This window comes from Saccopteryx leptura, chromosome 1 (assembly GCF_036850995.1).
Source record: "Saccopteryx leptura isolate mSacLep1 chromosome 1, mSacLep1_pri_phased_curated, whole genome shotgun sequence".
NCBI lineage: Eukaryota > Metazoa > Chordata > Mammalia > Chiroptera > Emballonuridae > Saccopteryx > Saccopteryx leptura.
In genome coordinates, this window is record NC_089503.1 from 144,599,274 (window position 1) to 144,615,438 (window position 16,165).

Consider the following 16,165-nt stretch of genomic DNA (forward strand, 5'->3'; position numbering starts at 1 on the left):
TAGGCTGAAACAAACAATATCCAAAGGGAAGCTTCCAAATGTCTAGGATTCCTGAGGTCAAGAGAGAATGTTTAATTCAGAAACATTAAGTGGTGACTTTGTTTAATAGTGTTTTTCAACCACAGATCCACAGACTGGTTTTATTTTTTTATTTTTTTAGAGAGGAGGGGAGAGAGAGAGAGAGAGAGAGAGAGAGAGAGAGAGAGAGAAGGGGGAGGAGCAGGAAGCATCAACTTCCATATGTGCCTTGACCAGGCAAGCCAGGGTTTTGAACCCACAACCTCAGTGTTTCCAGGTTGACGCTTTATCCACTGCACCACCACAGGTCAGGCAGGCTGGTTTTGGTCTGCCAGAAATTATTTGCATTTTGTGAAAGAGTTAACCACCCTAATGGTTGTACATTTTGATAAGTAGCAAGTAGCACCTAAAGCTTGAAAAGATGGTTACAGAAAGTTGCTGGTAGGAAAGAAGCAGTGAATTGGATCTTGATGGTTGTTGAGTAAGGCGATGAGAGGAAAGACCAGCGTTAGCTTTGATTGCTGCCTTCTATGTTGGACAATTCATTGGCTGCATTGACTGTACACTGTGGTGTGTGAACTCTTTAAGTAAATACACTTATTTGTTTTCTCTGTACGCATTTGAACTGTTTTCATCAGCTCTGAACTTTGGTGCCTGTCGTTTGCAAAGTTGAGAGGAGACTGGCAGGTAGTTGGAGTAGTGTGGGGGGAGAAAGAATAAAAAAACTACAGGCACACCAGAATTCCATTGTCTCTAGCTGTACAAGATAAGAACTTGTAAAGGACACTGTGAGGATGCCTTTAGCTCTGTGGGGAAATTCTATGAGACAAATAGAACATTTCAAGACAAAAAGATGGTTGAAGTTATATTTTAGAAAAGCCTTCAGAAACATATCAGTCAATTGTGGGTATGTGTACATCTCTTAGGATCCTATCAAATAAACAAACTAAAAAACAAATATATTTGACTGTGAAAATGTCTTCACTAATTGGGTATTTGAGGATATTAACAGATTATTGATAGGCGATAGTGGTCCTCATCTTTTGGAGAATTGGAAATACTTACAGGACAAGTGTTATATCTAGGATTTTCTTCAAAATAATTCAGGGTAGGGGCATAAAGGAAACAACGTTGGCCATGTATGGATAGTTGTAGAAGTGCATTGGGTACATTTCATCATACTAGTGCTTTGCTTTTGTATATGTTTGATAATTTGCATGAAAGAAAGTTAATAGCAATGACAACAAACCACACTAAGGGTTGCTGAACGCCCCTCTTTAATTGCTCCAATGCAACCTGCCTATTCCTTCCCTTCCTAGTGCTGTTGAGCTAAACAGGAATGAGCAGAAGTATATTTCAATGATTGGAAGGTCTAACTTGGGTATTAGCCCCAAATAATGTCCCTGAAATAAACCCTTTCCATAGATGGACCAGAGAGGGGTGGGGTAGTGAAGAACTTGACCAAAACTACAGGCAGCAATTAATCTTTCCATAGAATGGAGACCACGTGGATGGGGTGGCACAGTGTGAAGGCCACATGGGGCAGGCACATGGTATTTTTAACCCTTATTTTGGTGGAACAGATAATTGCTTTCTAATATAATTTTCTTTGTTTGTTTTAGGAAAACTATGAACAGATGAAAGCACTAGTAAAGCAACTGCATGAACGAGCTCAGAAAATAAGACGAGGTAAAGTTGGTAAACCCTTATTTATTCTTCAGTTTATGCAGCTGTTAGCCTAAAAATAAAAGGCCAAAGTGAGAAGCAACAAGCATTTATTTGAGATCCAAAACAATAGCTATTCCGGAAGCACTGATTCAGGCCAGAACCCAAATACTATAGTGTTCCAGTTAGGAGGTGAAGATAGTATATTTATGGGAAAGTTAGGTGGAATAATTACATGAATAGAAAGTGAAGGAATTCTATGAGTATTTATACACTAAGGAAGGAATTTCTGTAGATAAGCTAACATAGTGATTGATGATAAGTCTAAAGAATGCTTTTAGTTTTCAGTCCAGTAGTCATGTCTGCTTTCTCGATTGTTTTGCAAATACTTGTTAGGAATACAGTGCTGCCTTAGGTCCAGTCCAAGGTAGTTTTGTCCAGTTTTAACATTCTGAAGTTTGAGGAATAAGATGTGCAAGGCAGTTTGTCTGAAATGGCAGCTCTGACTTCCTTTGGTAGTGGGTCCATTTGTATTATTTTTCACACATTTTTAAAAAATTATTTTGACAGAGAGAGAGTCAGAGGGACAGATAGGGACAGACAGACAGAAAAGGAGAGAGATGAGAAGCATTAATTCTTTGTTGCGGCATCTTAGTTGTTCATTGATAGCTTTCTCATATGTGCCTTGAACAGGGGTGGGGTGTGCTACAACAAAGCCAGTGATTGCTTGCCCAAGCCAGCGACCTTTGGGCTCAAGCCAGTGACCATGGGGTCATGTCTATGATTCCACGCTCAAGCCAGCGACCCCGTGCTCAAGCTGGTGAGCCCCTGCTCAAGCCTGTAACCTAGGGCAGTGGTCCCCAACCTTTTTTGGGCCACGGACTGTTTTAATGTCAGAAAATATTTTCACGGACCGGCCTTTAGGGTGGGGATCGGATAAATGTGTCACGTGACCGAGACAAGCATCAAGAGTGAGTCTTAGATGGATGTAACAGAGTTAATCTGGTCATTTTTTTAAAAATAAAACATCGTTCAGACTTAAATATAAATAAAACGGAAATAATGTAAGTTATTTGTTCTTTCTCTGCAGACTGGTACCGGTCCGGTCCACGGCCGGGGGGTTAGGGACCACTGACCTAGGGTTTCAGCCTGGGTCCTCTGCGTCCCAATCTGATGCTTTATCCACTGCACCTCCGCCTATTTTTTACACTTTTAATTAAGATATCTGTTCATAGTTACCAATTTTGGGAAAAAACTAGTAGCTTTAAGCTTTTGTGCATTTGGTTGTTTGGAGACATTTTATTTGTTCCTATTACTTGGCCCTTTTCCTGCTCATGTAGCACTTCCGCTATTTGGGGAAAAGTAGAAATTCAGGTTTATCGATTGTTGAACTGAGGCTTCTTAAGATTTGTTTCAGCACAGCAGCACGCTGTGCACGCAGAGGCTGCTAGTGGTGTTTCGATCGCCCGCTGCTGACAGTGATAGAAAGATGCTGTAAACTGAGTCCTGATTTCGGGGATCTTAAAATGTGAACAAAACGTATGTATCAAAATGATGCAGTATGGTAAATGGGAGAGAAGGAAACAGGCTTTTATGGCTCTGAGTCTGTGGGAATGGAGATAATTAACACAAAATCTTTCAGAATAGTCCTTGAAAAACTAATATCCTGTGTTGAGCTAGCTGTCTGTGGTCCATATATCCTCGGTCAGTTTAAATGTCAGAGAAGCTTAATTCTGTGATCTGAGACTCTGTATCAGGATAGCCCTCTTTCTGGATTTTCTTAATTAAAGTGGAATTCACTAGCTGTTCCAAATTGCAGATTCAGCTGTAGGCAGAATTAAGAAGAAGGCTGTCTTAAGTGCTTAAACATTTCTATCGTGTCTTTGTGATCCCACCCTCCCCTGCCACCCCTACCCCTGCTGGCCCCGTAGTGGGCACTGACGTCACCTGACTCTCCAGAGACCCTCACCAAGGCCTGGCCAACCTTGCGATGCTTTAGGTTCATTTTTCTTTCACTGTTTCTGTATTTTTCAACAGCTTTATTAAGGTATAAGTTACATACAATGAACCGCATCATGTAAAGAGTACAATTTGAGTCTTGACATATATGTATACACCCATGAAACTATCACCACAATCAGCGTAATGAACATGTCCATCCCAGAAGTTTCTCCTGCCCCTTGGCAGTCCTGCCTCCTCCCCTCCTCCCTCCTCCCCCACCTCAGACCCCTAAAGCCAGCTCGGTAGGGAACTCTAAGTTTCCTGTGGTTGGGAGAAAAGATAAAAAGGGGTTGATTTAATTCTACCATGTGTAACTAAGTTGCTTCTGTTCAGAATTATTTTCATTTTTATAAAGTAGATGTGTAATGTTTCCTTTGTAACCTTACAACAGATTTAATCTTAAAAATATCTACCTCTTCAGCAGAAAAAAAAAATCTCCTTAGATACAGGAAAGAGTCCTGGTTTGAAAAATAAGGCTATACTTGGAAGCTTGTTTGAAATAGATATAAACTATTTTCACACCTAAAGAAACAAAGAAATAGCTTTCTTAAATAGTTGAACATTTCGTTAGAGGATATGTTAAGATGAAATTCTTGGGCAACAGTGCAAATCAACATAGTAGAAGTACAGTCTGATCCTTCTGATCAGTTGCCTTGGTTTGGGGAGAGTTTGCTTTGCTATTGAGACCTGGAGCCCAGCAGCCCTCGGGCTGGGTGAGGTTTGGTGCGCTGCCCACCTCGAGCTGCCTCATCAGGTTAGCTCAGCAGACTCTTCAATAATTGTGATTTTTTTTTTGTCTGGAGCAACATCAGGAAACACCAGAGACAACCTCTGAGTCAAGATACTAACAAATGGGACGTTGTAATTTCCGTATAAGGAAGGTGTTTAACTTTCTTCTGTTTGGAGACAGTGTACAAAGTCATGGGTCACTAATGGCACCGTTAGATAAGTTTTACAGTGCTGTCATGGAAGTCATATCTAAAATAATACTTTTACCTGGTACAGATGAAGGTAGGAATTTTTCAAATTTCATGTGGCACAGTGCTGAATATTTGTAGTAGGTATTTAATACGTGTGGTACAGATGAGGCAGTCTTTGCAATGCATGAACTGTAGAGAAAATGCTGTGCTATTTCTTTAAGTAATGACTAGTGAATTCAGAAAATGTATGACATGCTGTGAAGTCAGAGATAGTTTTATTTTTTATTTTCTTTTAAATTTCAAAATCTTCCAATTATGGTTATATTAAATTTTACAGTAGTTTCATGTGTACAGCATAGTGATTAGATTTTTATATAACTTACAAAGCGATCCCCTTTATAATTGTCTTACCTCCGACACCATACATAGTTATAGCCCCTAATATTGTAATGGGGTAGACTGATCCAAAAAGAAAAAAACACCTGTTTATTTGTTTACTTCAGAAAACTGGCAGCTTGTAAGTTGAGTGAATGATTTGAAAAATTAGCTATTTTATAGGATATGTTAAGCTTGTAAAAGCTCCATATTTTGGACTGTTAACATTTTACAGGCATTAAAAGGAGACCTTATAGCATGTCAGTCTAATCTAATCCTGCTTTTATCATAGGAAGTAGCGAGAAAGCCAGACAGCTCCACATATCAAGAGGAAAACTGCTGGCCAGAGAAAGAGTCGATGGTCTTTTGGACCCAGGGTTGGTATCTACCCAAGTGCTAACTCAGTGTTCTCCATTCCATGAGCTTTGTAAAGAAATGATTTTATTATTTTTCTTTTTCTTTCAAGAGAGAGAAAGGGAGGAGAGAAAATACCAACCATCAACTTGTAGTTGTTTCACTTTAGTTGTTCATTGACTGATTTTTGTACTTACCTTGACTGGGGGACTGTAGCCGAGCCAGTGACCCCTTGCTCAAGTCAGTGACCATTGGCCCAAGCTGGCAACCTCAGCCTCAAGCCAGTGATGTTGGTGTCATGTTGATGATCTCACTCTCAAACCAGCGACCTGGTGCTCATGCTTGTGAGCCAGAGCTCAAGCTAAGAATCTTGGGCTTTCAAATCTGGGACCTCAGCATTCCAGGTCAACTCTCTATCCATTGCATCACCATTGCAACATATGAGCAGAAATTTGAAGGAGTGAAGAGATACAACCCTGTTAATATCTGAGGAAAGGCTGTTGCAGGCAGAGGAAATGACCAGTGGAAAGGCCCTGAAGTGAGAATGTGTCAGATGTACTGATGGACTCGAGGAGCCAGGAGGCCAATGTGTTTGGGTAGAGGGCATGAAACAAGAGTAGTAGACATGGGATCAAACTCTGTAAGACTTTGTAGACCAGGATAAGAATTTTGGCTCTTACCCTTTGAAAATTGAAAAGATTTTGGGGGTTTTGAAAAGGAGATTGTTATGATGTATTTGATTTGTTTGAAAAAAGTTATGTTGTGAGTAGACTGCGGGCAGCAAAGCTAAGAGCACTGAGACCACTTAGCGGGCTATGGCAGTGATTCAGGACAGACATGATGGCAACTTGGACTAGGGTACTACTTCCTAGTAATGAGATGATGGGAATGTCAGGCTCTGGGGCTGTTGTCAAGACAGAGCTAACCCAACAGGAATTCCTGAAGGACTGGATTAGAAGGATATGGAGGGGTAGAAAGAAGAAAATAAAAACTCCAAAAGTATTTTTGGGTGCACACGCACCGAAATGGAGACAAGTACTGCTAACACTTAGCATATATCCTCCTAAACCATTTTTGTTAGTACAGTATGTGTATTAGACACATAATTTTTTAAAAGAAAAATAGAATCATACTGAATGTGGGTATTCTAATCCTCCGTTTTTTCTTACTTACTGTAGTTTGAACATTTAGTAAGAGCTAGAATACATCAGTGGATAAAAGCCTGGTTCCAGATTGCTTATTAAACCCAGCTCTGCTCTGGCTGGATGGCTTAGTTGGTTAGAGCAGTGGTCCCCAACCTTTTTTAGGCCACAGACTGGTTTAACGTCAGAAAATATTTTCACGAACTGGCCTTTAGGGTGGGTGGATAAATGTATCACGTGACCGAGACAAGCATCAAGAGTGAGTCTTAGATGGATGTAACAGAGGGAATCTGGTCATTTTTTAAAAATAAAACATTGTTCAGACTTAAATATAAATGAAACAGAAATAATGTAAGTTATTTATTCTTTCTCTGCTGACCAGTACCAAATGGCCCACGGACCGGTATGGGCCCACGGCCCGGGGGTTGGGGACCACTGGGTTAGAGCATTGTCCTGAAGCACAGAAATTACTGGTTTAATCCCTGGTCAGGGTACATACAGGAACAGATATCATTCCTGTCTCTTTCTCTCTCCCCCATCCTCTTTCGCTAAAATCAGTAAATAATAATAATAAAAACACACGAAAAACCCAGCTCTGCTACTTACCAGTGACTCAGGCAAGTGACTCAGTCTCTGTGTTTCAGTTTTCTCATCAGTCAATGGGATTTATAATAGGATCTACCTGAGAAGGTAGTTCTTAGGTGTAATGAGTTAGATTTCTGAAAGTCCTAGAAGTGTGCCTGGCACACAGTAAGTGCTACATAGGTTTTAGGTGTGATGCTCTTTCTATATTAGTAAACACAGTTACAGTTTTTTTTTTTAAGAGAGAGAGAGATAAGAAGGAAGAGAAATGAGAAGCATCAACTCATAGTTGTGGCACTTTAACTAAAGTGATTCATTGATTGCTTTCTTATATGTGCCTTGACTGGGGGCTCCAGCTGAGCCAGTGACCTCTTGCTCAAGCCAGTGATCTTGGGCTTCAAGGCAGTGACCTTTGGGCTCAAGCCAGCGACTGTGGGGTCGTGTCTATGATCCCATGCTCAACTGAAGCTGGTGACACTGTGCTCATGTTGGTGAGCCCAGGCTCAAGCCAGCGACCTCATAAGTTGAACCTGGGTCCTCAGCATCCCAGGTTGATGCTCTATCCACTGTGCCATACCTGGTCAGGCAATAAACACATTCTTAAACATCTTTTAAAATAAGTAACTTGTATTTTGTTGTATGGTTATGCCATATAAATCCCCAAATATTCACACTAGATTTTGTTTGAGATATTCTTTTCATAGTCTTTACATATAATATGCATATATTAAACATTGATTCATTAAAGAAAAAAAATTTTTTTTTCATGTGTAACTTTTTAAATATACTTTTTTATAAAAAATGACATTATTTCAGACAACATCCTTTCTTTCCCTCAGGTCTCCATTTCTGGAGTTATCCCAGTTTGCTGGTTACCAGCTATATGGAAACGAGGAGGTCCCTGCAGGTGGCATTATTACGGGCATTGGGAGAGTATCAGGGTGAGTATTCTACTGACACTCTACATTGAGAGTCAGCAAGACTGACAAGGCACGGCATCCACCACTCACTGCTTTGTATATTAGCATGCAAGTTTTATGCTATTGATATTTTATAGGGCTGCAGCTTCCTATACAGGAATGTATTAGATCCATTTGTGGTGCTTTAGGGACAAAAATTGAAGGGAAGGAACCCTAGCAAAGATCCCAGGAGCCAACCCAGATCTCCCTACTTAATCAGAATCTCCAGGTGGACTTGGCTTGTGTGGTTTTCCAGGTTCCACAGGTGATCTCCTCACATCTAGGGTGAAAACCGCTGTCTTAGAGGAGTAGCTCGCCTAGTGTGGTCCTCAGGTAGCATCAGTGTTGCTTAAGGACTTTGTTAGAAATGTAGGTCATCAGGTTTCCCAAAGGTACTAAATCGTCCTCTGGGGGTGGGATCCTGCAATCAGTATTCTCAAGTGCTAATATTGGAGACATACTATAGATTTAGGGAATTCTAGATTGCTAGAAGATGAGTGTTTTTGTATATATTTATTTTTTATTTTCCAAAGTTAGAAGTGGGGAGGAAGTCAGACAGACTCCTGTATGTGCCCGACCGGGATCCACCCAGCATGCCCACCAGGGGGCGATGCTCTGCCCATCTGGGCTATTGCTCCGTTGTGACCAGAGCCATTCTAGCGCCTGAGGCGGAGGCCACGGAGCCGTCCTCAGTGCCTGGACCAACTTTTGCTCCAGTGGAGCCTGAGCTGCAGGAGGTACCTGCAGAGAAAGATAGAGAGGAAGGAGAGGGGGATGGGTGGAGAAATAGATGGGTGCTTTTCCTGTGTGCCCTGACTGGGAATCGAATCCGGGACTTCCACAGACCAAGCCAATGCTCTACTGCTGAGCCAACTGGCCAGGGCCTATATTTATTTTTATATAATCTTACATTTTCTAAGAAGTTACCCTGCCAGACACTGTAGCATTTGCACTGATTAGTTGTCTTAATCTTCACCACAGATCAGTGAGAGTGGGTATTATTATTGTCATAAATATTCTGAAGATAAGGAAAAGGAATTACAGAGTTAAGTTACTTGCCCAAGATCAAGGCAATGGCAAAGGTCAGATTTGACCTCAGGCAATTGGATTCTGAGCCTGATTGATACAAGTAGATTGAATTCAGATTCTGGTTATTGGTATGTGTTCCTCAGCTTTTCCAGAGCTCAGTGCCTACAGGGGAGGTGCAGCTCTAGCCATTGGTCATTGTTTCAGAGCTGGCCGCAGGCTTTCCTGGTTCCTATTCTGTAAGTGTAGCAGATGCAGTAGAAGGGAGCCCCTGTGGGGACAGGCCTTGTGCCAGCCCATTGCTGAGTCACGGTGTAGCTCTGAGTATAAAGCTCTGGTTCTGGTGCCCACCTTTGAAGATGGGCTTTGGGGTCAGTCCCACTTAGATTAAAACTAGAGAAGAGCTAGTTTCTGAAAAATAGTTTAGTTCTGTTACAAAAATAAGAGATGCTGGATAGGTAAATTGGTAGTATACAATGTAATATTTTTGTGGACTGATTTTATTTCACATTCTGTAATTTTGAATTAATTTTAGTACACGGGGACAAGCTGTAGTCGAGTTTCATTCTTTTGCATGTGTCTTTCCAGTTTTCCCAGCACCATTTGTTGAAGAGGCTTTCTTTTCTCCATTGTGTGTTGTTGGCCCCTTTATCGAAAATTATTTGACCATATATATGTGGTTTAATTTCTGGACTTTCTATTCTGTTCCACTGGTCTTAGTGTCTATTTTTCTGCCAATACCATGCTGTTTTGATTGTTATGGCCCTATAATATAGTTTGAAGTCAGGTATTGTAATGCCCCCAGCTTCATTCTTTTTCCTTTGGCTATTCGGGGTTTTTTATAGTTTCATATAAATCTGATTATTTTTTGTTCCATTTCTTTAAAAAATGTCATAGGAATTTTGATGGGAATTGCATTAAATTTATAAATTGCTTTGAGTAATATGGCCATTTTGATTATATTTATTTTTCCTATCCAAGAACAAGGAATATTTTTCCATCTCATTGTATCTTTTTCGATTTTCTGTAACAATGCTTTGTAGTTTTCTTTATATAGGTCCTTTACATTCTTTGTTATGTTTATTCCTAGGTATTTTATTTTTTTTTGTTGCAGTCGTGTAGGGGATTGTTTTTTTGAGTTCGTTCTCAAATGTTTCATTGTTGGCATATAGAAAGTCTATGGACTTTTTTTTTTTTTTTTTAAGGCTATGGACTTTTGTATGTTAATTTTGTATCCTGCGACCTTACTGTATTGGTTTATTGTTTCTAGTAATCTTTTTGTGGAGTCTTTGGGGTTTTCGATGTATAGGATCATATCATCTGCAAAAAGTGATACCTTTACTTCTTCTTTTCCAATATGGATGCCTTTTATTTCTTTCTCTTGTCTGATTGCTCTGGCCAGAACTTCTACACCACGTTAAATAAGAGTGGAGAGAGTGGACAACTCTGTCTTGTTCCTGATTTAAGGAGGAAAGTCCTCAGTTTTATGCCATTTAATATGATGTTGGCTGATGGTTTATCCTATATGGCCTTTATCATATTGAGATATTTTCCTTCTATACCCATTTTATTGAGAGTCTTAAACATAAAGTTGTGTTGTATTTTATCAAAAGCCTTTTCTGCATCTATTGATAAGATCATGTGGTTTTTGTTCTTTGTTTTGTTGATACGGTGTATTACATGAACTGTTTTACGTACGTTGAACCATCCTTGAGATTCTGGGATGAATCCCACTTGATCATGATGTGTTTTTTTTTAATATGTTGTTGTATTCGATTTACCAGTATTTTTTTTTTTTTTTTGTATTTTTCTGAAGCTAGAAACCGGGAGACAGTCAGACAGACTCCCGCATGCACCCGACCGGGATCCACCCGGCACGCCCACCAGGGGGCGATGCTCTGCCCACCAGGGGGCGACGCTCTGCCCCTCCGGGGTGTCGCTCTGCCGCGACCAGAGCCGCTCTAGCGCCTGGGGCAGAGGCCAAGGAGCCATCCCCAGCTCCCGGGCCATCTTTGCTCCAATGGAGCCTCGGCTGAGGGAGGGGAAGAGAGAGACAGAGAGGAAGGAGAGGGGGAGGGGTGGAGAAGCAAATGGACGCTTCTCCTGTGTGCCTTGGCCGGGAATCGAACCCGGGACTTCTACATGCCAGGCTGACGCTCTACCACTGAGCCAACCGGCCAGGGCTGATTTGCCAGTATTTTGTTTAGTATTTTAGCATCTGTATTCATTAGAGATATTGGTCTGTAGTTTTCTTTTTTTTGTGTCGTCCTTGCCAGGTTTCGATATGAGGGTATGTTAGCCTCATAAAATGTGTTTGGAAGTATTGCTTCTTCTTCAATTTTTTGGAAGACTTTGAGTAGAATAGGAACCAAGTCTTCCTTGAATGTTTGATAGAATTCACTAGTATAACTGTCTGGGCCTGGACTTTTATTTTTGGGGAGGTTTTTAATAGTTTTTTCTATTTCCTTCCTGCTAATTGGTCTGTTTAGGCTTTCTGCTTCTTCATGACTCAGTCTAGGAAGGTTGTATTGTTCTAGGAATTTATCCATTTCTTCTAGATTGTTGAATTTGGTGGCATGTAGTTTTTTGTATTATTCTACAATAATTGTTTGTAAATCTATGATGTCTGTGGTGATTTCTCCTCTTTCATTTTGGATTTTGTTTATATGAGTCCTTTCTCTTTTTTCCTTGGTGAGTCTTGCCAAGGGTTTGTCAATTTTGTTGATCTTTTCAGGGAACCAGCTCCTTGTTTTATTAATTTTTTCTATAGTTTTCTGTTCTCTATTTCATTTATTTCTGCTCTGATTTTTATTATTTCCTTTCTTCAGCTGGTTTCGGGTTGTCTTTGTTCTTTTTCTAGTTCCTTAAGGTGTGAAGTTAAGTGGTTCACTTGGGCTCTCTCTTGTTTGTTCATATAGGCCTGAAGTGACATGAACTTCTCTCTTATTACTGCTTTTGCTGCAACCCATAGATTCTGATATGTCGTATTGTCATTTTCATTTGTCTGTATATATCTTTTGATCTCTGTGCTTATTTCTTCTTTGACCCATTCATTTTTTAAAAGTATGTTGTTTAGTTTCCACATTTTTGTGGGTCTTTTTCCCTCTTTTTTGCAGTTGAATTCTAGTTTCAAGGCTTTATGATCAGAAAATATGCTTGGTACAATTTCAATTTTTCTGAATTTGCTGATGTTGTTTTTATGGCCCAACATATGGTCAATTCTTGAGAATGTTCCATGTACACTAGAGAAAAATGTATACTCTGTCTCTTTGGGATGAAGTGTGCTGTAGATGTCTATCATATCCAGGTGCTCTAGTCTTTCTTTCTTTTTTTTTTTTTTTTTACAGAGACAGAGAGTCAGTCAGAGAGCGGGATAGACAGGGACAGACAGACAGGAACAGAGAGAGATGAGAAGCATCAATCATTAGTTTTTTATTGTGCGTTGCAGCACCTTAGTTGTTCATTGATTGCTTTCTCATATGTGCCTTGACCGCGGGCCTTCAGCAGACCGAGTAACCCCTTGCTGGAGCCAGCGACCTTGGGTTCAAGCTGGTGGGCTTTTCCTCAAACCAGATAAGCCCGCACTCAAGCTGGCGACCTTGGGGTCCCGAACCTAGGTCCTCTGCATCCCAGTCCAATGTTCTATCCACTGCGCCACCACCTGGTCAGGCTAGGGTTTCTTTTAAGGCCAATATATCTTTATTAATTCTCTGTTTGGATGAACAATCTAGAGCCATCAGTGGTGTATTGAGGTCTCCAAGTATGATTGTATTTTTGTCAGTTTTTGTTTTTAGGTCAATAAGTAGCTGTCTTATATATTTTGGTGCTCCTTGGTTTGGTGCATATATATTAAGGATTGTTATGTCTTCTTGATTCAGTGTCCCCTTATTCATTATGAAATGACCATTTTTATCTCCGAGTACTTTTTCTGTCTTGTAGTCAGCATTATTAGATATGAGTATTGCTACGCCTGCTTTTTTTTGGATGTTATTTGCTTGGAGTATTGTTTTCCAGCCTTTCACTTTGAATTTGTTTTTATCCTTGTTGCTTAGATGTGTTTCTTGTAGGCAGCATACAGTTGGATTTTCTTTTTTAATCCATTCTGCTACTCTGTGTCTTTTTATTGGTGAGTTTATTTCATTTACATTTAGTGTAATTATTGACAATTGTGGGTTCCCTATTGCCATTTTATAAATTGCTTTCTGTTAGTTTTGTATCTTGTTTGATTCTTCTCTTTTGTTTTTCTATCATTTGTTTTTGTTTGGTTGTATTCCATACTTCTTTCCTCTGTTGCTACCTTTTTTAAGTCATGTGCTTCTGTGGTGGTTTTTTCAAGGGTGGTTACCATTAAGTAATGAAAAGGGTACCTACCATATTCATTGTAGTACCCTATCTTATGAGTGTTTCTGTACTTCATCGTCCTTTGCTACTGTTATCTCCGTCCTCTCCCTTTTTTTTTGCTTTTGTTGTCACAGTTTAAATTTGGTTTTATTGTGTTCTTGGTGGAGCTTTTACTTGTGGTTTTGTTTTTGTTTTGTTCTTTGAATCTGGTTGGAAAACCCCCTTTAGTATTTCCTGGAGTGGGGGTTTTCTGATGATAAATTGCCTCATCTTTTCTGTATCTGGGAATGTTTTTATTTCTCCTTCGTATTTGAAGGAAAGCTTTGATGGGTATAGTATTCTTGGCTGGAAGTTCCTCTCTTTTAGGACTTTGAATATTAGGGTCCACCTCTTCTAGCTTGTAGAGTTTCTGCTGCAAAATCTGATGATAATTTAATAGGCCTTCCTTTATATGTTGTATTCTTCTTTTCCCTGGCTGCCTTGAGATTTTTTTTTTGTTGTTGTTGTTGGTTTGTGCCATTTTCATTATGATGTGCCTTGGAGTAGGTTTGTTGGGGTTAAGAAAACTCGGAGTTTTGTTTGCTTCTTGAATTTGAGGCTTTAGTTCTTTCCACAGGCTTGGTAAGTTCTCGTCTATTATTTGTTTGAATATATTCTCCATTCCATTTTTTCTCTCTTCTCCCTCTGATATACCTATTATTCTTATATTATTCTTTTTGATGGAGTCAGACAATTCCTGTAGGGCTTTCTCATTTTTTAAAATTTTTGAGTCTCTCTCTTTTTCTCTCTGTTGTGCCTGAAGTTGCTTGTCTTTTATGTCACTAATCCTACCTTCTATCTGGCCTATTTTATGAGCTAAGCTTGTTACCTCATTTTTCAGTTCATGAATTGAGTTTTTCATCTCTGTTTGATTTGTTTTTATAGTTTCAATTTCCTTGGTAATATAATTTTTGTGTTCGTTGAGTTGTTTTCTGAGCTCCCTAAATTGCCCTTCTGTGTTTTCTTGTAGATCTCTTGAGTATTTTTAGGATTTCTATTTTAAATTCTCTGTGATTTAGCTACAAGGTTTCCAATATATTAAATTTTATCTCCATAGATTTTCCCACATCTATCTGTGCTACTTCTCTATCTTTTGTATCCATGATATTCGATTTCCTTTTTCTTAATGGCATCTGAGGGTGGTCTTGTTGATAGCACTAATGAGAATTAATAAAGAAAAAAAAGTAAAAAAAATGGAAAAAATTTTGGAAAAAACCCACAAAAAGACCAATAATAATTTATTATCCCTCCCCCCCCCATTTTCTTTCTTCTCTTCCCCTCCTCTCCCCTCCTCCTTAGGAAAATATCGTGATAAACTGTGAATTATATTATGCTAAATGGAACAAAAACTGCCTATAACGGAGGGCCTGAGTTGGGGGGAAGTGTTCAAGGTGAAAAAAAGGACGTAGGGACCCACAAAATGCAAAAAAGGAAAAAATTTGGGTCAAGTATAAAATAGTTTGCTTGTAAGTGATGGTAGACTAAGAGATATAATGAGAGGGATAAGAGGGAAACAGGAAAAAGGAAAAAAAAAGAACTATTGTATTAAGTGGAGCAAAAACTAAATAAAATGGAGATCCTGGGTTGGGAGGAATGCTAATGAGTTTAAAAGCGAAGTAAAAGCACCCAAATAGCCCCAAAAAAACCCTTGAGTCCCAAATTAAATAATTTGTTCGTGATTGAGGATTGAATGAGAGGAAAAGTAAAAGGAGAAAAGAAGAAACTAATAGAGAGGGAGAAATAAGAAAAAGGGGAAAAGGAAAATAAAATAAAAAAAACAAACAGAGAGAGTTAAGGGTTTTGGAGTGTAACCCTCATGGAGAGTAAGGCAGAAGAAAAGAAATAAAGTGTTACACTTATAGGTAGTGTAGTTCAAGAAGAGGAAAGAGTAAGACGGGCAGAGAATAAAGGACCAAGGTGAAGGAAATAGAAATAATAATAAAGGCAAGAAGATGAAAGAAACAAAAAAATAGTGGAACAAGTTATAAAGTCTGTGGATTTTTCTTGATTTTGAGAGGTTAACTTCTTCTTCCTTTTTTTTTCCCTCTCCCTCTTCCTGGTTGGTGACTCTGTACCCCAGGCTCTGCCCCTGTGGCATGCTTAGGTAGAGATTTGCAGTTGATGAGACTCTATGGCGATGCCATGTATTAGGCTTCAGTCTCGTTGGTAGCCAAGGCTTGTTAGCGTTTGCAGGCTCTGACAATAAGAGAGTCCATTTTCCCGGAGCCTCTCTCCTAGTCTCTCCTGCCTGAATTAGCAGCCTGACGATCCAGCTATGAGGCTGCCGCCGCCTCTGTCTGGGGAGTAAGAGGCTCAAAGAGCTGGCAAATCCCCACTCTATCCCCACTCAATGCAGGGCTCTGGGTAAGGCTCTGTCAGTCAGAGCCGCCAGCGTAATCAGGCGGGGCTGGGAACCAGTTGCTCTCAAGGTAACTTTCTGTGCGCCTCCAGGCCTGTTCAGCATGCCTAGCACTCTGTGGGACCACTCTCCCCAGGCTTTCCACATTTTGTAACCTGTTTTGGCTGGGAAGAAGATGCCCTAGTCACTGCCTGCAGTACAGGAGGTCTTAACATCTGCCAAGTCCCTCTTTTTAGCGTATATCCCTAAGTATGAAAGCTCTGCCAATCAGAAGTTGCCCCCACCCCTTTAGCAAGAGGCACTAAAAATATCACGCCTCTTGTCTTAGATTGCTGAACTGAGAGAGATCTTGTCAACTAGAGCCACGTAGGTCAGTTGGGAGGT

The 16,165-nt window shown here is 40.0% G+C and overlaps 2 protein-coding genes across 4 annotated transcripts in view; both read left to right on the forward strand.

Annotated features, from left to right (window-relative positions):
• Window positions 1-16,165, forward strand: part of LOC136400275 (methylcrotonoyl-CoA carboxylase beta chain, mitochondrial) — a 170,278-nt gene that overhangs the window by 98,901 nt on the left and 55,212 nt on the right. The gene's annotated exons all lie outside the window — the stretch shown is intronic.
• Window positions 1-16,165, forward strand: part of LOC136400285 (methylcrotonoyl-CoA carboxylase beta chain, mitochondrial-like) — a 72,061-nt gene that overhangs the window by 968 nt on the left and 54,928 nt on the right. For all 3 annotated transcript variants that reach the window (XM_066376678.1, XM_066376695.1, XM_066376688.1), the window contains exons 2-4: window positions 1,641-1,707; window positions 5,272-5,356; window positions 7,897-7,998. In XM_066376678.1, coding sequence (XP_066232775.1) covers window positions 1,641-1,707; window positions 5,272-5,356; window positions 7,897-7,998 — 254 coding nt within the window. The remainder of the gene's footprint in view (window positions 1-1,640; window positions 1,708-5,271; window positions 5,357-7,896; window positions 7,999-16,165) is intronic.